This window comes from Aythya ferina (genome assembly GCF_964211825.1).
Source record: "Aythya ferina genome assembly, chromosome: Z".
NCBI classification, from domain to species: Eukaryota; Metazoa; Chordata; class Aves; order Anseriformes; family Anatidae; genus Aythya; species Aythya ferina.
This window is the reverse complement of record NC_140299.1, coordinates 9026994-9048061: the sequence shown is the minus strand read 5'-3', so window position 1 is coordinate 9048061 and position 21068 is coordinate 9026994. Positions and strand designations below refer to the sequence as shown.

The following is a 21068-nucleotide window of genomic DNA, read 5'->3' as shown; positions in this document are numbered from 1 at the left end:
CCTTGTGTTGAACAGGAGCAGGCAAACACTAATGTGAAGGTTAATTGCATTTGGGTTTCAGCTGTTATTTCAAAAATAACTGCTGGTCATCCATGAGCTTACAAATGATAATTATAAACCTGTGGTCTGGGCTATCTCACTGGTCATATCTCGGAAACAGGGAGTGCTACTGTGGGACAGACATAACAGAAATAACATTTCTCTGCTTACCCTCATACACAATTTTCTAGCAATGTACTGCCATTTCAGAGCCACAACTCGCCAGCTGATACACTCATGTTTCTCCCTGCCGTTTCAATAGTAAGCCCTCACCTTATCTAAGAGTTTTTAATACTCCAAAACGCACAGCCTTCCTCTCCACCAGTTATTTCAGTCTGTACCAGTTACAACCCTTCTGGTTTACCTAATCATTTCCCCAAAGGCATTAGAGCAATAGCTTTACAGAACTTCAGCTAGATTATCTTTACTACAATTTCCTTGTTAAGGGAAACCACAACTTTTCTGTTACCAAAGAAGAAAGATGAGATTATTTGGATACAGCCTAACTTTGGCAAACATATATGTTATTTTCTCATATTTACTCCCATTTCTGTATTTTTTCCCTCTGAATTAAATCTATTGCCATGTATTGGTACAGGTAAGACCAATGGAACCATTTTTATGCCTCTTACATATAATCTATCCTTGTTATTCTCCAACTACATAGTTCCACCCCTCTTTTGAAAGATCCTTTATTATCAGACCTGTGATTCTTACTTGTGATTTCATGTCTTGTCACCTCACAGTGAGAGGAGCCAGCTTTCATCAACTTAGGTGCATTAAGCTCTGCTTAATTTTGCTTCTACCTCAGACACCGTAATTTCTCTGCTCACATAACATGAGGAGGGTCGTACTGGATCAGACCACAAGTATCTCTGGGCCAAGATCCTCTCTTTAACAAGAGCCATACGCAGATGGTTCAGGAACAGTAAGAACAGGACAAGCAGATGCAATGCTTCTGCCTGTTTCTCTCTGCTTACAACTATTTTCATCTCAGAAAATTTTGCATCATTCCTCTTTGATATTCCATGTTCTTCATCTTCTTTTCTGCTCCCTTTATTGAAAACTGAGGAAAGGTTTCAAATGCTGAATCCCTGCTCTTGGATGTAGTACATCCTCTTCTCTCTAGCTCCATTTGAGTGACACACGTACTGAGAGATTTAAAAGAGCCCATCATCACAGGCACCAGACAAATACTTTCCGTCACCCTGTCTTTTATTCACTCATATTGTTCTTTATATCATACTCATCCTTCTTTCAGCTGGAATCCCTGGTTGTCTCCATTCCATTTTCTGCTAGCTGCCTCTCTCTTTGCCAAACCACGTCTTTCCTGCTTTTTCTCCTCATTCTTCAGTGCATTGAGTGCCTTAATTCTACCTCTTCTCCCATAGCAAGGCCCTCTGTTCCACTTCAAGGCTCCTTCTCTTCTCTGCCTTTGGCCACATTTTTCTTCATGGATCATGTTCTTCCTCACCCAGTCATCTGCTCTCTGGGCCTCAGTATTCTTTTAATTCATTATGTTCAACACCTCACCTGACCCTTACTGTCAACTCCAGCTGCAGCTCAAGTTTTTGGATCTTCTCTTTCATGGTCTCTTATCATAGTAAAGCTTCCATCAGGGATCCGGCTTCACTAATGTTCATTAAGTTCTTTCTCGTCTTCCCTTTGGGCTGAATCCTGTGCTTTCTTGGTAGCTCTCACAGTGTCTTCCTGTTCAGTTGCTAGCCTTACAGAAACAATGGCAGAAACCAATTACTACTTCTAGCCTTGGGATCCTTGATTTTAGCCTTTGCACAGGTCAGCCACATCTCCTGCTTGATGTTTCACAGTTACTCTTCAGCAATGATCAAAGGCAGGATGTCCTCAGAAAGTCTTTGGTAGGAAAAGCTCTGTTCCAATCAATAAGTGTAGCCCAAACTATATAACCTGTGAGTTGGAAACTCCACAAAACCCACTTTTACATTTACTAACTCGAGACAAGAACAAATTCTGAAGCCATCAATCTTTAATTTTCATACAATCACAGAATCATGTAGGTTGGAAAAGGCCACAGTTACCCTTTCCTTCAGGACCATAAAGTCCAACCATCAATCTGACTCTCCAAGTCCTATCGCTAAACCACATCCCTTAGTGCCACGTCCACACCTTAAAAACCTCCAGCGGTGTGGACTCCACCACTGCCCTGGGCTGCCCGTCCCGATGCTCAAACACCCTCTCCATTAAGAAGTTCTTCCTCTTGCCCAATCTAAACGTCCCCTCTCTAAACTTGAGACTGCTTACTCATGTCCCATCACTTGTCACCTGAGTCCTACCACTTGTCACCTACAAAAAGAGACTGGCAGCCTCCGTGCTACGACCTCATTGCACGTACTTGTCGACAGCAGTGAGGTCTCCCCTCAGCCTCTTCTTCTCCAGACTAAACAGTCCCAGCTCCCTCAGCCGCTCCTGGAAACTCTAGTTTTCTAATCCATTCACCAGCTTTGCTGCTGTTCTCTGCACACGCTCAAGCAACTCAATACCTTTCTTATAGCAAGGGGCCCAAAGTCACATAGAGGTACACATAACCAGATGTAATGCCTGTTTTGTTTTAAGTCTGTGTCTAGCTTTGGATTAGTCCAGATTAAATGTTTCCAATTAAGGACTGGAAAATTCAGCATTTTTTTTCATGTACTTCAAACTGACCCACCAGCCTTGCAGTGGGTTTCAATTTTGGATACTGGTTCTGCATAAGGAGGCTTTCCCTTTCACTTTTTCAGCATATTGACTTTCTGGGTTCCCTGCAATTCTTCTGCTAAGTGCTACAAGTGAAAGTCAAAGCAGCAAAAGGAGGGAAGTGGATTTCAGATTCCCACTGTTGTCAGTTGAGCATGCAGCATTTTTTACAATATTGTTTCATTGGTAGAATTTTTATTTCATTTTAATGATCACCTTTTAGCAGCCCACTCTGTAAGCTCATAATTGTATCACTGACTTAAAGCTTAGTTCTGTGACATTTACTCAGGTGAAAGGTTTATTAGCTTAGAAAGGACCATGAATTTCAATGGCACTCTACACAGGCAGAATCCTGTCAGATCATGTTTCTGGTCTACTCAAGCTGTAAGACTTTTGATGGCACAGTGCTACTGGGAAAGCTAAACCAAGCAAATCCTCTATAGTTGTATCAGCATACAATATGAAAGTGCTAAAACCAGTTTCAGAAGACAGCTCATATTATATAGATGCACATTAGTTACACTGATATATCTACATCTGTACTAGGGGCAATCTAAGAACTGGATTCCATGTTTCTGTGTTACAGTTCTCAGTGCATTTTTCTCTAATCAATATGGTAATATTTCAGTTTTCATTCTAAATGCAAGTTAGGTTTAATTTAGGTTGGGGAGAAAAAGAACCACCCACTATTATATATAGATTAAACTCCAGTACTAAAAACCTCCTGAACCCTCTGAAAACATTTTGGAACATGAAGCAAATCCTTAGGACAGAGCAGCCAGGACTAGGAGTCAGTGCCATCCTCACTGCAAGACCACAGCACCAGCTGAGCTACTGGCCTGGAAGGAGTGATGATACCTGCTGCTCTGAGACACCAGACGTACGGAGGCTGCTGCTGGCCAGCAGCCCTTGCCATTCACCCTGTTACTCCACAGGACTCAGGGCAGCTGACCTCTGCTTGGGATGGTCACATTGCCACAACTGAGATAGCACCATGCCGTGTAATTAATGAGCGTGGCACAGCGCTTCAAGCCTTGGAGATAGACATTTCTGTCACTTTCCAACTAACTGAATAAACAATGCATCAAAGATCACTGCCATCCAGGTCAAGCCTCCAAGAATTATGTATTAGATACAATGTATTATGTATGCAACTATAAAATACATGTATTATAATTATATAGCATTATCATAAAAATAATAACAAGTAGTTTCACTACAGTGCTTTAATAAAATGTTGAGGGAATCCTAAATTTATTTGCCTGTCAGATTAAAAGATTATACTTATTACCTCTTCATCCCATAGAAAAGTCTTTGAAAAGTCAGAGTGTTTCTACCTCTTTCTTTTATGCCTCCCATGCTAATCAAAAATGAGATACAAACATGGTAATGGACAAAAAGAAAAGCCATAAATCCCTCTTGGAATAAGGTTTGAAGTCAAGATTATGGCTTCACACTGTTGCTTTCTCATAAAAAGTACAGCAATTCAAAAATGGAACTCCCGTTTTGGAAATACAGTTCCTAGCAAAAAACAATATTTTCATTTCTTAAGTTTATTACTTGCCTACTGAGAGAACTTGCTACATAGCCAGCACGCGTTGCTGCATTTCACCTGACTTACATTATGGAAGCATCCACCACCACTCTCAGCAAACTTCTTCCAGTGCTGTGAAATATACCTGTGATTCCAGAGAAGTTAACTTTCTTCCCTTCTTCTTCTCTTCTTTCTTTGCTATCTGAGCTTTTGGTTTTTCCTTCTCTTTTGACTTTTCCATTTTCTGAAGCTCCTCCATATAGGCATCATAGATCTCCCACTGAGAGACAGACGAAGGCAGGATTTATCAGGATTTAGGTACATGCCAGAAAACAAACATCTAAATCATCACAAAAATATGATAGTCTTCACAATGGTAACATTGACAGAAGCTTATTATGCAAGAAATGAAGGATTGAAACCCTGGATATTTAGAGCTTGACAGGGCATGTCTTACTCTCTGAGAATGTGGTATTGCATTCCTAACAACCTCCTTTCCCTTGGGGGAGCTCTCTTGGTGCTTTGACTCCATATCCTTTTTTGTAGGACATTCTTTTTGGCTAATTTACAGTGTTTAATAGGAAACATGGATTAAACATCTGCTTTATGACATTTCTCATGTGGTGTTGGAAAATTAAATTGTAGCTGCTTAACACAATTTAAATCTTGGACTCTAACTCTGCAGCATATGATGAAATGGATACTGAGAGCAGTTTTACATTTTCTGCTATGCCACATGCCAGAAATGTCTCACTTGAGTAGATCCAAAAGTCATTTTTCCACTTGACAATTATTCATTAGTATTGGAGTACTAGTACTGTATCTGAAGCATTTATGTTACTTTCAGCAAAAAGAAAAGATGATCTAATTCTGACACATCAGCTTAGGAGAAGGAGTGTGATTCAAATACAAAAAAGAGAGTGGAACACTAGAATAAAGAAGGTAGTAGAAACATGTAGCACAAAAAAAAAAAAAAAAAGTGTCATAAATTTGCAGGCAGAAGTGAGAAGATGTTCCAAATATCAGAGAAAAGACAAAATGATGTGATGAAAAGAGTGAGAGAAGGAGCAGAACAGAAACCTTTGGAAGAGGAAATATGAACGTAAGATAAAACAATAAGGTAGAAGAGTTTAGGATAAAAGACCTTATGTTGAAGTATTTTTAATGTCCAAATTTTCAAGGGAATAAAACAAAAACAAGGAAAATATTTTTCTCTTAGTTTTCAAACATTTCAGCCAAAATTTCAGCAACAGCCTGGTTATCTTAATAGCTATATATTCTCCAACTCTAAGGTCACCTCACTGTCAAAAAAAAAAAAAAAAAAAAAAGGAAAGGAAAGGAAAGGAAACTCCAGCTGAAGGGATTGAAGATCTCAGACCAATTACTCTGTGATTTGAAGTTCAGAAATAAACTGGGTTCCAGTCTTCAGCTTGACAGAGACGCCTTCCCTTCCCCTCCTATCACTCGCCTACAATAGCATTTTAGTTGCTGTCATTGCTTAATTCTTTCTCCTGGGTGTTCCTGTCATACACTGATAACATTGTCTGAGACAAGATTTGTATCAGTGATAAACACAGATATACCTTGTAAGTATCTGTGAGAAGCAATCAGCAGAATTGGCTGTATTCCCTTGCCAAAGAAAGCTATAGCATGTTTCACACGTAAAATATCATGCACAATATTTTTTTCATACTTTTAATAGATGGAGAAAGTAATATAAAACAATTGTGGAACAGTTCTTCATCGTGAATAAACAGGCACTTTCCTACTACCTAAAACAGCCCCAAGTCTGTTTCAACAGGGTTCAAGTGTGGGCCTTCCATGTGTCTTATGCTATAGTTCTCATTGTGTCCAAATTCAGGCTTTAGAAACCTGTTGACTGCTTTCTCCTATAGCTAAGTTTAGATAAATAAATAAATAAATGAATGAATGAATGAATAAATAAATAAATAAATCTGTGTATGTCAAATCTTCTCTTAGAAACTTTGTGAACCCCTGTAAACTCCCTGCTGCAGGAAATCTTCAGAGGTTTCTATTCCGTACGCACAGTGCTCAAAGTGGAGATTGCAACAGACATGTCATATATTTTTTCATTATTTTGTTCTTCCCCTTTGAGAGAGTCCATTGATCTGACCAGGTAGTGAATGATGGATCACAGCTCCTCCTAAATGACCAGCTTACCCCCCATGTATTGATGGAAATTCTTCAACAACAGTGCAGTCCCCAGTCTGAGAGCTATATCCCAGGAGGAGTCAGGGCCTGCAACATGCAGCTGCAGTTGTGTCCCTGTTCCTGCAGAGTTCAGCTGCATCCCAGTTCCTGCTTAGCCCACACCCATTTTCACAGTGTGGTTCCCTATTTCCATGCCTTTAAGACTCTTTAAAGCAAACTGTTCAGGGCGGCTGGTGATCAATCAAAAGCAGCTAAACAAAAACTTTTGACCTTAGAAATATAAACCATTAGCTAGTTCACCCATTAAGGCAGAAAACATGGCCATGTTAACTTGCTCTCAGATTTAAACTAGAGATCAAAGCCCCAGTATGGGAGTTCATCCAAGTACAAGGATGCAAAGATAACAGTTTAGTTTCTCCTTTCTCATGTCTCATTTTCGTATGTATGCTCTAAAGAAAGCTTATGCAGTCAAAAGGATATACCTGGTTAGCAGTGGCTGAAAAGTTTTTACAAGGTGTAGGTTCCGACTGACATGCTCTTTCCTAAATAAAAAATAAAAAATAAATAAATGTAATTTTTGCACTGGGACTCTTTACAACAACACAGTCCAGCTGTGGAAACTGTCTTCTCATAGCAGATAGTTAGAATAATATTGATCTTGGATTAGTTCTGCATTCAAATAATTCCCAAAGCACTACACAAACATTATTGGTTATCATGCAACTCCACACAGATTTTCTGTAGACCAAAAGAAAGTCCACAAGATGATCTTTATTCTTCAAAACCTTCTTAGAATATTTAATTTCAGTATTTTATTTCAAAGGTGTTGAAATGGTTTGTTTCAGCTCTAACATTTGAAACATTGTGCTACTAGTTATGGTATCCGATATCCTACCAAATTTGAATAGTTTTGACCTAAATATTAAAATCCCAGCTGGGTACAACAGTCAAAACAAAAGAGCTGAACAGAATAATAACCTATAAACAATTCATTTGATCTTACTGTAATAATATTTTCATCACCCTTACAACAAAATTTGAATGAACTTAATATATTTCTGTGATACTTTCATTTCATGGAACAGCATTTTCTTTCATAAAATTGTTGTGTCAGGACATTTTAAAGAAGCTGCCTGTAGCATTTCATTGACCTCTGAAATAAAGCAGTCTCAGAGGTGGAAACTGCACATCCTGTACATTGAACAACAACACTTCGCAGATATTTAAGGGCTAGATTCTGCTTTCAAAGCTCACCAAATAAAATGAATGGGAAGTAAATATGCAGAGCTGAGGACAGAGAAATAACAAATTAACTAACAAATAACAAATAGAGAAATAACTAATTCTGTGGCCTCTGAACAGATTTTTGATAGATGCAGAAGGCTGCTGGGACTTTGCAGCAAGTACCCCATTACTGTATGAATTCTCCTGAGATCTTCCATCTCTACTAGTGAGTAGAGTTGATATGCCTGTTAGGAGGTTAGATCTGTTCAAGGTCATCAAATGCAAAGGCCCACCACTTCAGGTTGCAAGAAGGCAGTCAGGCTCTCTGGAGAAGCTGTATATACTACGATTTCAGTGCAACAAGGGAAACACATGATTTTTTTTCCTCTGAAATGTATCTCTGGCTCAGAAAGCTCCTGTCTGAGGACTTGAATGGGGGCCATTCTCACTGGTATTGCTCAGTCAGGAAGCCCCATGAAGACATACTCACTGGGAATGGCTGTGGGCTCAGCAAAATGTTTAGGAAAATAACAAAAAGCCTTACGTCTGTACTGATCGGAAAGTATGTGCACATAGTGGGAGGGATCTGCCATGCTTGCTTGCATCAGTTACTGTTGTACCTGTGCTTAGCACAAGCTTAAAAACTTTAATCCATTTGATATAGGGGCAGTTATTGTCCTTGCTCCATGGACACAAATTGAAGCACAAGGCCATAAAAAGACTCTGTGGTAAAAGGAAACTGAATTCGTGGATTCCAAGACCTCAGCTGCTACCCTAACCATTGCTCTCTAAATTTTATTTTTCAGATGAGAAAATAGACATTAAAAATGATATTTCCAGGTGGAGGTATAAGGATTTACAGTAGCACCAAAATGTTTGTAGGCTGTCCAAAAGTCCATGAGGCAAGAATTTTTCAATCAACATTTTTACTAACCTTAATGTTTTACCATAGTCAAACATTGTCTTACCACAGGGTGGAAAAAAAAAAAAAGTATTTTTTTTCCCTCCTAGCAGTATTTACAAGGATATTGTGTACTATGACACACAAACACTGATGGTCCGTATGCCATCCCCAAGGAAAGATCCTCCTCTGTCACTGAAGGAAATTGTACTAATGTACCCTCAACGGGTTGTTGAGCGTCTTTGAAGCTCTCTCAATGAAGTTGAACTGGTTTGCAAGCTTCTGCTCCTTCACTTTTGGGGGAGGAGGCTCTTCTGCCTCTTCTGCTTCAGCTTCCTCTGCTGTTCCTGCCTCCTCTGCCTCTTCTTCTCCTTCAGCCTGAAAGAGAATAGAGTAGTAACTCCACCCTGAAAAGACCATACGTCTCCTTCCTTCTTCAGAAACACTTCTTCACAGACTACTGGAATTCTGCTGCCTATGAGAAAAGACTGTTATTGAAGATTCATGGGTCAGTAGTTGTTGTGGTTTAACCCGGATGGGAAATAGGCAAATAAGTGAGTAAGTCCAATCATGGCCAAGAGGACATGGTACTGGAGAAATATCCCATTGGGACAGGTAGGGTTACATTACAGGGAAAACGCTGTTTCAGCTAGATGGCAATGTTGGAACAAATTCAAATGGCTACAAGTTGACAATGCAAAAAAATTAAGATTGAAATGTTTGAGATGGAAATCAGGAAATATCTAGCTATCAGAGCAAGATGATCCTGCAACAATATCTAGATGGGAAGATGGAAGACCAGTAACTGAAGTTACTTTAAAACTGAGCCTAATATAAATAGGATAACATAGCATAACTGCCTTTGATAAAAAATAACTGGACCAAAGGACCAGAAGACTGTATTAGAGTCCCATTACTCTGTGTTTTAATTTCCTTTCTGGATACTCAGCTTTATCTGAAGTTAGTCTGAACTTGATTACAGGGCCTGACACTCTGTGGGTAAGAAGAAACTTCTTAGAGCATACTCCTGTCCCAATCAGCCAACTGCCTTTAAGTCACGCCACTATTTAATTCAGGTAGTTATGCCTGCTGCATTCATTCCTTTACACTTTGTTCTTAAGCAGCTTACCTTTTAGGGAAGTTGGGATTTCACATGTTGTCCAGAAAGATTCCAGGTATCAACAAATTACACTCTATCTTGATATATCTGGATGAAGGCAGACCTAGTGTGTAGAGACCTGTCATCTCCTTGTACACCTTCTCTAAACTGAAGAAAGGCAGGAGTATCCCAGCTATTTAGTAGAAAGTGCAGGATATCTGCTACCGCAGAGACATCTCAGGAGATGTTTCAAGAATAAATCACAGAAAAATCTCAGCAAACCCATTTTACAATAAAGCGAGTTTCAAATCTAATATTAAAAATTAAGTGGACAGCTCTCAGATGACTTTGGAGTATTACCTGAGTATCTTCTGTGCCTTCTTCATCTTTAATCTCTGTCTCTTCAGATATTACTGCAGAAGACGCAAGAGAAGGTTTTTCTGATGACAAAAGGGATAAGTGAATAAACCCAGGATAAAAGAACATATTATCCCATATTCTGCAGACTCTTCTATCTTTTGAAGTGTTAATTTACAGATGCATCCTTTTCTACTGCTCTCTCATGAGACAACACAGTAACCAATTCCCAGTTTGCAGGCTGATTGTTTGCTCAAAGCCACAGAAAGAGACAATGTTATTATTAGAATTAGACAGTAATAATTCTCACTGAACTAAATCAAAAATCTGATCTCCACTCAAATCAAACTTCTGAAATCCACTTCTTGTGGACTTCTTGTATACTCGACATGGGTCAAGTATATGACAGTTTCCCGAATGCTCACCGTGCTTTAAGATTTTAAGACTTTAAACCATGGCTGAAACTTTCAAAGCTGGCTAAGAAGTTTAGATGTGTTATGTCCAGCTAATTGTAGTGGTAGTGGAAGATGATTAGAGACACTAAATAGCTTTGAACTTTTCAGTGGGTGGTGTTAGCATTCACCTAGCTCCGGAAGCATGCATTGTTTTCTATACTATGCAAACATCTGTCTGATCGTTTGTTTTTTGTTGTTGTTGTTTGTTTTCTTTCTGTTTTTGTTTCTTTAGAAAGATGCAAGTCAAAACAGGAGCTGTTCAATTCAATGCTCATGAAGTATGATCATTCCCTTATGCTTAATAAGTGGTACCAGTGCCTAGCTGAAAATGATGGTGGTTTCAGATAATAAACCAACCTGATACAGCAGATTTCACACTCTGTCGTCTGCCTTCATCTGAATCTTTGAGTATCAGGTTTCCGTTCAAGGAGAAGTGGATGGCTGTTTGATCTACATAGCCTATTGGCTTGTATGCTCGTTCCTACAAAAAGGAAAAAAACAACACAACCAGCATGGAGAAATGTATTTTTTAAACCAAACATACTGTGTAGCCTACATTGCTAAAGCGCTCCATAGTGATAAATATATGTTCACTGTTAACATTTCTATGTTGAATTCCTTCCAGCAGTTATTTATAGTTCAGGACACTGAAAGCCACAAATTAAAAATATGAGGAAAAGAATCAAGAAAAAGAAATCTCTACTTTTCCACCACTATCACAGTAAGGAAGTTTAAATATAGTTCTAGTACATCTCTGCTGCGTAGCACTCCCTAAGAGACGCCAGTGTCCTGTTGTGCTGAGATCCCTGAATGAGTTGTCGTACCTATACAAGAGCAGCACCATACAGAGAGCAGCTCTGATCTGGAGACAGTGCACGCACTTAGTACTGTGCCCAGGCTTATAAGCACTGCACTAATTCAGCTATTTGAAGCCAGCTTTATTGGCACCTGCTTGTAGATCACTGTACAGTGCAGTCATACTCTCAGGCCTAAACTATATATTAAGACTATGAGCTACACCTAAAAGCAGTCAGAAGCCACTGCAGACTGCAGATGTTTCAATAGTTTCTTTGTAAAAATATGACTGCTTCCTGTACGAATAACAACACAGCAGTGAGCCCACTTCGTTCACCATGGAGGATAAGATAGAGATCATGCATCACCACATAGAACAATTTCAAGTAGAAGAGAAAAAGAAGAGAAAAAAAAGTGACCTTATTTGCTTCCATAAGACTGATTTTATTTCTCTGGTGAACTAACATAAGTGTTGGTCGAACTAGTTTCAGAAGTATAGAGATGAGACAGGCTAAGGACAATATCAACCGGTTGTCTATTCCCTGACTAAGACTGGGGATAATCCAATGCCAGAGCTGAAGGAGCTGTCCCCGCGTACTCTCATTTCTGCCTCAACCCTTCCAAGGAAGGGGTGGGAGGCAGAGTCATCCTTCCTCTCTGGCCCTGCAGCAGCCTATGCTGCCAGCTGTACATACTAGCTGGAGAATGCTGTTCCAGGGTAATGCAGCATATGCTCTACACACGGAAATGTGAAGGTGTGACTCTTGGATGTTTCCTGGCAGTCTTTGATGCACCCTCCCCTGTTCACTCCTACTCATCATGAAATAAAGCTCTTATCACTGATTTCACAAAGCACATTTCTGAGCTCTCCTATAATGCATACAAGGCATCTTGATGAGAGGATACCGAAGCCTAACTGTCTCACAGACTGAATAAAGCACTGTGTTTTGTCTTCTAACCACCACTGAATGGAAAAAATATTGCCTTAGATTAGCTGCACCAATTATGTTCACTGCCAGAACTTGCCGACTTACTGTTATCTCCTGCTTCTGAATATATATGTCAATTCTTTTATGCTATTACCCTCTGCAAAATCCCTTTAGGAACCATTGGCAGTAAATATGTAACAAGATGAAGCCACATTAAAAAGAAATTTACCTGGTTATAAACAAAAAGAAAACAGAAGAATAGCTAATGGGAAAAAAAAAAAAACTCATCTTGGTTTTACAGGTCATGACACACTTACTTTAAAGCTGTATCGGACAATATTCTGGGGAGCATGAGGATTATTAGCTGTCAGAACACGTGTAAATTCCTCTTTTAATTCCTTTGGAAGAGAAAGAAAATAGTATCGTAAATAATATTCCACTGTTAATGCAACACAGGACATTAAAAAATCACCATCTCCTTTATACTTAGTTTGCTGCAAATACCTCACTTGCAGATCGTGCCCTGATTATACCAGTGGTGGGAGCCAAGGTATCTCGAAGGGAAATCAAGAACTGTCACCTTGCTTCCTATTGTAGTACTTTAGTGGGGTTTCTGGTCATGTTAATTTTTATCTAAGCTGTGGTAGCACTTGAAAAAGGCTAGTTGCATTTTATATGGCTAAAAAGCACTGTCTAAAGTCTAAAACACTATCAAAGTCTATCTTGAAGCACACACATTCCAAAAATACAGTAAACACTCAGCTCAGTAGCGTTACTTGCAGGATTGACTTACTAAACAAAAAACAGTGCTGGTGTCAACTGCTTTCACTGCTTGAGGAGGGGGAATAATGTATACCTTCACTTAGAGTTCTATTCGGAGGACATGCATCAACACTAGAGCTTTATACAGCAGTGAGAAGAGAGACAACTACAGTCAGAAGAGTGACCAACTGCAATCCCAGTAAACCCAGATGAGAAGAAATGGGCTTAAACTACAGGACCTCTCTCTGTCCTGTGTATCAGACTGCCTCTGGCCTCTGAAAAGCTCAGGGCTGGCTCTGAAGTCCTCCTTATTTGAGAGAAGCCCTGGCCCCATTCCGCTCTCAGATCAGTTCCATACAAAGATACTTTGCCTTAAGTCCAGAGCCGTGTTTCAAAGCACATTTTCCCTGCTTTCATGCTGAAAGCTATTTTAGTTCATGCAGATAATGTACATAAGCACTAGAGTCTGACTCCTGAAGAAGTTCCTCCAAAACAAATGAGTAAGAGGTAGGCTTCGGTTTATGGAGTTTTGCAGACATCTCATGACAACTGCAGGCACTGTTTTACTCACAGCTTCAGTCAACTCCAGTTGATCTGGGGGTTTGACCAGAGTCTTTACGGCTGTCCACTCATCTACACCCTCTCCCACATCAGTGGACGCATCTTCATCCTAGCACAGGAAAAGCAAGGCAATTAGCACACTGAGACAGTGATTGTTTTGCTCATTCCCATAGCAGCACTTCTCCATGCATGGTGTGAGGAAGACCACCATTTCCCTGTCCACCCATCCATAGACCAGACCAGATAACCCCAAATGGCAGGCCCAGATTTGCAAATAGTTGAAAGGCTACAGCTGGCAACAGCAGTTCAGTCACTGGGTTGGTGGAGATGCTCTCTGTAGGTAACTCCTGGCACATAACAAAACTGGAGTAACTCCTGTAACAAAACTCAGAAAACTCCACTTGAATTTCAGATTAAAAGTTGACAATTCTGTTTCTCTTGACCGTATCATATCTCAAACGAGCCTTGCTTTAAAACTACTCGAAGACACAATTCAAGGACTTGCAATTACTTCTGAAGTGTTATTATATAAACTACTGTTCTGGTTTCAGTTAGGACAGAGTTAATTTTCCTCCTAGTAGCTGTTAGGGTGCTATGTTTTGGATTAGGATGAGAGGAGTGCTGATAACATGTTGATGTTTTAATTGTTGCAGAGCAGTGCTTACACCAAGCCAAGGACGTTTCAGCTTCTCACTCTGTCCTGCCAGCGGACAGGCTGGGGGTGCAGCAGGAGCTGGGAGGGGACAGACCCAGGACAGGTGACCCAAACTGGCCAAAGGGGTATTCCATGCCATCTGGGGTCATGCTGAACAATATATAGGGGTGGCTAGCCAGGGTGGGGGGGGCCAGCTGCTCGGGGATATGCTGGGCATTGGTCAGTGGGTGGTGAGCAATTGCATCGTGCATCACTTGTTTGTACACATTAGTAGTAGTAGTACTATTATCATTGTTATTATTGTTATTATTTTTCTGTTTTAATAAACTGTCTTTATCTCAACTCACAGGCTTCACTTTCCCATTTCTCTCCCCCATCCCAGAGAGGGAGAGGGGAGGGTGAGCGACCGGCTGTGTGGTGCTTAGCTGCCGGCCGGTTAAACCACAACAAACGTAACAAACAGAAATTATTTCAAGATATAAAGCTGCAGGGATGTGACTTCTGGAGGAATGTTAACTGTTTTCTTGCAAAGGCCAGGGGGTCTGCAGTCCTGCAACAGTGAGAGCTGCTCTCCTGGGGCTGGGCTTGGGTTGATGTCATGATATGATATCATTAATAGGAAAGGGATCACTGCAGGGATGAATTTCAATTACTTGTCATTACAGATAAACTGCTAGAACACGAAGTTGCTGATTAAAGTGTTTAGCTGCTGAGGGCAAAATTTCTCCCTCAGTTTGAAATGTGTAATGGGTTGATTTAAAATAAATCAATCACTCTTTTAAATACAGGTCTCTCAGGTCGATTAAACTTTATGGCCTTATGGAGCTGCAGATGAGTCTGGGGTATAAGTGAAGGCTGCTTGCAGGACCCAGCAAAGCTCTGATATCTGCAGAGCACCACAAAGGTGAAAAGCACAATGATGTGTAAAAACATGCAGAGGCTAAAAGTAACAGAGAATTTTGCATATGCCAGACAGCCAGGGAAATTCATAGGCTGCAACCTTTTTTCCCCCAAGAGGAAAGGGAGCCGGAATGAGACAAGCTGGAAGGAAGGTCAAGCTCTCAGATTCTCACAAGACTATGACGGCAGAACAGTTGTTTGTGATTTAGTGCTATCCACATGAACACCTGCTTGTAGGACATTTATCATACAAAATTCAATGCCAGTTAGCTCAGTGCTGTTTTCTCCAGTGAAGCGGATAAAAATAGCATTAGGGTGGATTTTTTTGTTGTTGCTTTTTTATTTGAAAGTAAATACCTTTCCCTTTTTAGAGAGTAAAAAGAGGAAAAAAATTGCAAGACTGTGATTTGTCCCAAGAAGGTGAAAAGCTGTTTATCACAAGGTCTGTTTAAAAGCACGCAAAATGTCCTTCCTCCACCCATACTAATGGAGCTAAACCCACCTCAGCTCACCCTGAGGTAGATTAAGTCAGGGTGCTCTTCTAAGCACTTATTTGCCTACCAGTGAAAGAAATACCGTAAGTTTACCAGTCAGAAAGTTAACGTTATTTTCTCTAATGCTTGTACTTCTATGTTAACTAAATGAATCTGGGGTACGTTTTGCATTTTCTAACCAGAGCAGGCAGTTTTCTCACAGTCTGTGTCAGCTTATATTTTGGAATTTACATCACATACATTTTTTCTGTCTTTTCATTTTGCAGTTTACCTAAATTGTGCCTTTGTTTTAGCTTCCATTTTTATTCTAACTTGCTAGTGTAATTCCCTTCCAACAGCATATTCCAGAGCAACCCCTTATTGTTAAATCAACTGGAATGTTACCAACTTCATAAAACATGCCATTGTTCCAAGAGAGTCTAGTTTGCATCTCATAGACAAAGAAGGAGAAAACATTTTTTCAAAACACTTGCACTTGTGGTCTTACCCGTTTTTTACATATAGGTTTAGCAGGCCTCAGTGGTGCTGCCTTTCCTCCTGAAGGTCCACTTTGGCTCTGAAGCAAGAACATAAGCAACATAAACCTTTAAAACACCTTGTTCCCTAATTTAACCAAAGCAGAATATAACTTTAATGTGATTGATAATGTTTGCTGTAATGGTATGTAACAAAAGTCAAATCTACCAGTATTTTTTCTATACATCATCTGAATAAAAGGTAACCATGGACATAATATAATAGTTTAACAGCATGAAGTTACTCTACTCTTATTTCTGCTTATTTGTGATACAGCCACATGTCCACACCCTAGGTTCTAGCGCCTTACTCAAACATATCAGAGAGACTGTTCTTGCCCCACATGTTTGCAATGTCACAGTGAGGCCAAAGAGAGTATATCAACACCTACAACAAGACGAGTACAGAAAAAACATGGAAACCATTGATAAACAGCTGGAAGCCAACCACTGCCAACCTCCCTCAGTGCATCCCAGCAAAGAAATATTTTAAAATAGACTTTAAGGAAAACAATAAAATAGTTGTTTGCAGGGAGCCTTACAGCATAATTCTAGAGGAGGTTGCCCAGAAATTGAGGAATCACAGAAGGGCACCACTAACAATGATTCGCGAAGACTTCACAGAAAGTGGGAGAGGAAACGAAGAAGATCCTTTCAAGAAGATGCTAAGGGGCAGATAAGAGGAAGAACCCAGAAAGCAGAGAATGAAGCTACCACATTTCAAGAGAAGAACTGACAAACAAAGGAGAAGACATTAGAGACCTTGCCAAGAATGGATGGACCCCAGATAACACCAAATGGGTTGGTTGGGAAAAGCAGAGCTGCTACTTGGAAAAGGCATTTGACTGTGAGGCAGAAAAAAAGGACATTCTAGAAGAGAAGAGGAAATGAAAGCAAAGGGGTGGGGGTAAGATCCCGTGCTTATGATTTTCTTTAGAAGGACATAAGAGTGTCTTTTAGCTCAGATCAAAGGTCCACCTAGCCAAGTATTTCTCTCCTTCAGTATTCAAAAGCAGGTATCTACGGAGCTTTCTTCAGGATGATGTTTCAGCCTTCAGCAGGGAATTCTTAAACCAGAAATGCTCTCCTTTTCAATTCATCCCAGTGGACCTTTTCCTCCCCAAACTTCCTCGGGCATTTTGGAATCTATGCTCACTTTTAGCATGTGCAATTCCCGCAGGACTCCCACAGTACAACTACACACTACTGCAAAGAACCACTGCTTGTGGTTTAAGCCTGCCGCTTGCTGTTTTTATCTCATTTCCCATTTTTTTTCTACTGGAAAGTGTAGCTTTATCCCATTAGCTTTTGTTCATCCCCTCTTCTACATTTCTCAATACCTTAAGGAGCATGAGTCAGGAGATAAGCCCTTAAGGATTTAAGGACAGATGAGTCCTTAGCGTGCACAGATACCTAGACTCCTCTCACAATTTTCTTTCATTGTAAAAAATAAATATCCACATTTCCCCTCCGTTTCCTATGTATTAAACAATTAAGCATCCATAATGACTTTCACACAGCACCCCCAAGCCTTCTTGCTAAAGCCCCATTACTTGTTAAGACACGGCAACAAGAACACAGAAGGAAAATGAGAACAAAGCGGAGCGGAGAAGACAGACGCAGGCTTTCAGTGTTGTTTCCCATTGTACAAGCTGTAAGGTGGCTATTACTAACAGGGTGTCAGGGGTTTTATTCCAGCAAATGTGCACTAAAAGCAATGAAAAATTAGTGGATTGATACATTTCTATGCCTAGAAAAAGTGCCTTGCTTTGAAATACAAATTGCTGTGACTGAAATGGACATAATAGAGACTTAGGGCACTTCCTTTAAAATCCCACAGTGGGGTGGCAGCAGAGCATAGCAGAGAGCCTGGAGCCCTGGTGTCACAGCCACTGCTCCAACCCCTGGGTTACGCAGTTACACAGACAGCCTGCTTCTCCTTGCTAGCACTTGGCAGTGGGCGACAGGGCACCCTGTTCTACACAGAAGATGCTACCTGGGAGTAAGGTGTGATTTAAGCAACAAAATTTAAAACAATTTCAGAGGAGAATTTTATTTGGATCCAAATCAGAAATAAACTCTTAATTCTAAACAGGAAACAAAGCCTACTCGCTAATACCCTTTGTGAATAGCCTTTAAAAGCATTTATCCAGCTGTAAAGGCATTGACAAGGCAATCTGAGGGAAATTGGCTTTGGCAGTTGCAAACATTTCAATTAACATAACCTAAAGAGCCACAAGTAAATAAATATCTGCAACTGTATTAAAATCCAAAAGTTACACCAAAGAAAAGCTAACATTTTATTCCAGTGGAAGGAAGCAGCGTAAACCCTGCCCTGTTGCCCCCACCATAAAGGGCTTGCAGGATGGAACATGAGGAACAATGCAGTAACACAGACAGCAACGAAACCCAAACCACTGTGAAAAAGGCACAAATCACCACTCTAACAGGGAAATGTGCAGGTCTGGGCTCCTTGCTGTCCTTCTCCCACTCCCACTTCTCCGGAATTCCTTGGCTCTGGAGCATCCTTCCTGGTACAGCCTTTCATGCTTGGAGCTCACTTTTAGTCTATCCACAAGACTTCTTCCAAGCCAGATCAGGGCAGCCCCATAATTTGGTATTGTCATTGCTAGCAATGGGCCCCGTGCTGCATATTGAGTTTGCAAAGCCTCAGGGCTGAGGCTGCTTGGCTTGCTCTGTCTGGACTTTCCTTGGCCTTCCTGCAGCTTTATTTTACTCAGCAGCAGGCTAACTGACCACAGAAAACCACCAAATTTGCTTTACTACTTTTATATTTGTACACTACCACCATGGTTTTATGACTGTAACATAATGTAGAGGGAAATACAGGCCTGGTGTGACAAGGAGGACCCTGGAAGAGGTGACCCATAATGTGGCACAGGGAAGTACAGGGATGGGATGATACGGGAGGGGACGCAGGCTTGCACTGGAGACCCCACAGCTGTAAACGTCTCACCAGCAATCAAAGAAATGCAGACCTGCACATCTGGGAGCTGGACAAAGCTGGCTTTAGTGGTAACAAGGAAAACAAATGAACAAAAGAACAATAGAATAGCATTAAAAAAATAACATATATAGTAATTTCAGATGCAATGCGGAACATCAGACCAATGAAGAAACAGAAAGTTGTTAAAGTGTGCTAGTTAACATACAAAGAAACCTCAAGTGAAAGAAACCTCAGGTGGGTCTTAGAACAGTGAAGAAGAAGCCATCAGCATGGACACCTTATTGTCCCCAGTGAAGGACCCCAGGTGCTAACAACTCTCCACACCACCACCGAACACCAAGGACAAGAAAATGAACATGCACCAAAACCAGTGGGTCTGCTTAACGCTATCGTAAGAAGCAAGGTGGAGAACAAACATGGGTCAGTCAAGAATACAAAACCTTTCACACTGCCTGCTAGTTCAGGTAATAGCACAAAGCCTACTGCTGTGCTTATTGCTGGAAAAGGCAGCCCTGATGTTCCTTTCCCTTGGTACGTCTGTGCTCGGTCCTTTTGCTATTTGTTTTGCAAGCTCCTGCTCCCTGTAAATCTTTCCCAAATCAGCACACTGTTCTTCCTCACATCTTTCCTTAAAAATCCTCTCTGCCACGTGAGCTGTAAAGTGTCCTCAACAGCACCCAGGTAGTTGGTGTCTTGCCACCAAGGCCCAGAATGATGACCACTGTTCCCTCATTTTTCTTTTTACTACATCAATATGTTACCCACATGCTATTATTTAAGCTGGAAACCTTTCACACTGACAAATATTTCTTTGTTCCAGGTTATACAGTGTTTGTACAACATGGGAGAGGTCATGAGTGCATCCGGCATATGAATAATAAACTATATAACTGTGAATCAGCATAATGGTCATATATTCACCAGCAAGAGGCTCATGACAAGGACTGGCCTTCATACACATCTCTAAAATTCAAGCACATTTTTGCTGTTGTATAACTAGCTACAGAAGAAGAAAAGTTAACAGGCTATTATTAGGATCTCAAACAGAAGTATTCAGAAGTTAGAAAATGCAAGAATTAAGGTTGCTGAGGCAACCCTCAATTCACCCTTTGGGCACAAGCATTACGATATCGGCCTTCATTACATAATAACACACCTTTTTTTTGTGCATTCCCTGCCTCACGTAACATCTCCCAGGCATGGGCAGAGTTCAACAGTAAGTTGCTACTAGTATTTTAGTTTATGTTGTTCAGCATCTAGATTTTTTTTTAAACCTAGCCTAAGTCAAACAGCCAGCAAGAACATTTTTTGCAAATTCTGTATAAAATGAGTAAGATCTTGCCACAGAAAGCACCAAAAGTCTTCATAAATCTTCCTAATAAATGGAGCTACTATACCTGCCTTTAATAATAATAATTAACAAGAAGAGGAGTGCGAGTAATTATAAGGAATTTATATTAGGAAAAAGGAGACATTGTTGCTAGGGAACTCAGGAACAGGTAGGAGGCACAGAAGAGTTGCACGGAGTTTCTCACCTCCAGGTCATCTTCATAACTCAGACCACCCTGGGACATGTGCCACTGTTCCACTGAAAAATGCTGAAGTGAGAATCCACGCACACTAAAAATGTTCTGTTCTGATACCCATCTTATGTTAAATAAATGAACAGCTTAGAGTAGTTCCCACAGCAAAAATACATCAGAAGCCCACAACAGTCGTAATACTTAAGGATATATAAAACTCAAGTGACTGTTCTTTTCCAGAACTGTCTTCCAGGAGTTGTTTCTGACAGCAGCACCTGGAAATTCCTCCCTGGGCCAGATATCAGCTAGACCAGAAGACAGATTGACTGTATTACAGCAAAGATTCAGAAATCTAACAGTGTGACACAGCTGAAGGGAGAAAATAGCTGGAAAGTGATGCTTTAAATGCCATTTAATTTTCCTTTCCCTTGCCACAGCTCCCTCTAATGCAGACAAACCATGAGGAGATGGAA

The 21068-nt window shown here is 40.5% G+C and overlaps 1 protein-coding gene across 3 annotated transcripts in view; it reads right to left on the bottom strand.

The window, feature by feature from the left end:
• Positions 1–21068, bottom strand: part of DNAI1 (dynein axonemal intermediate chain 1) — a 138714-nt gene that overhangs the window by 113040 nt on the left and 4606 nt on the right. For 2 of the 3 annotated variants that reach the window (XR_014687447.1, XM_084505063.1), the window contains exons 2-9: positions 16077–16145; positions 13551–13649; positions 12535–12615; positions 10851–10974; positions 10042–10121; positions 8802–8960; positions 6940–6999; positions 4431–4565 (exon numbers count right to left, since the gene is read on the bottom strand). Coding sequence is in view for 2 of the 3 variants with exons in the window: in XM_084505063.1 (XP_084361189.1) it covers positions 4431–4565; positions 6940–6999; positions 8802–8960; positions 10042–10121; positions 10851–10974; positions 12535–12615; positions 13551–13649; positions 16077–16145 (807 nt within the window). In the remaining variant the exon portion in view is untranslated. The remainder of the gene's footprint in view (positions 1–4430; positions 4566–6939; positions 7000–8801; positions 8961–10041; positions 10122–10850; positions 10975–12534; positions 12616–13550; positions 13650–16076; positions 16146–21068) is intronic. The other variant, XM_084505064.1, reaches the window with a different exon arrangement.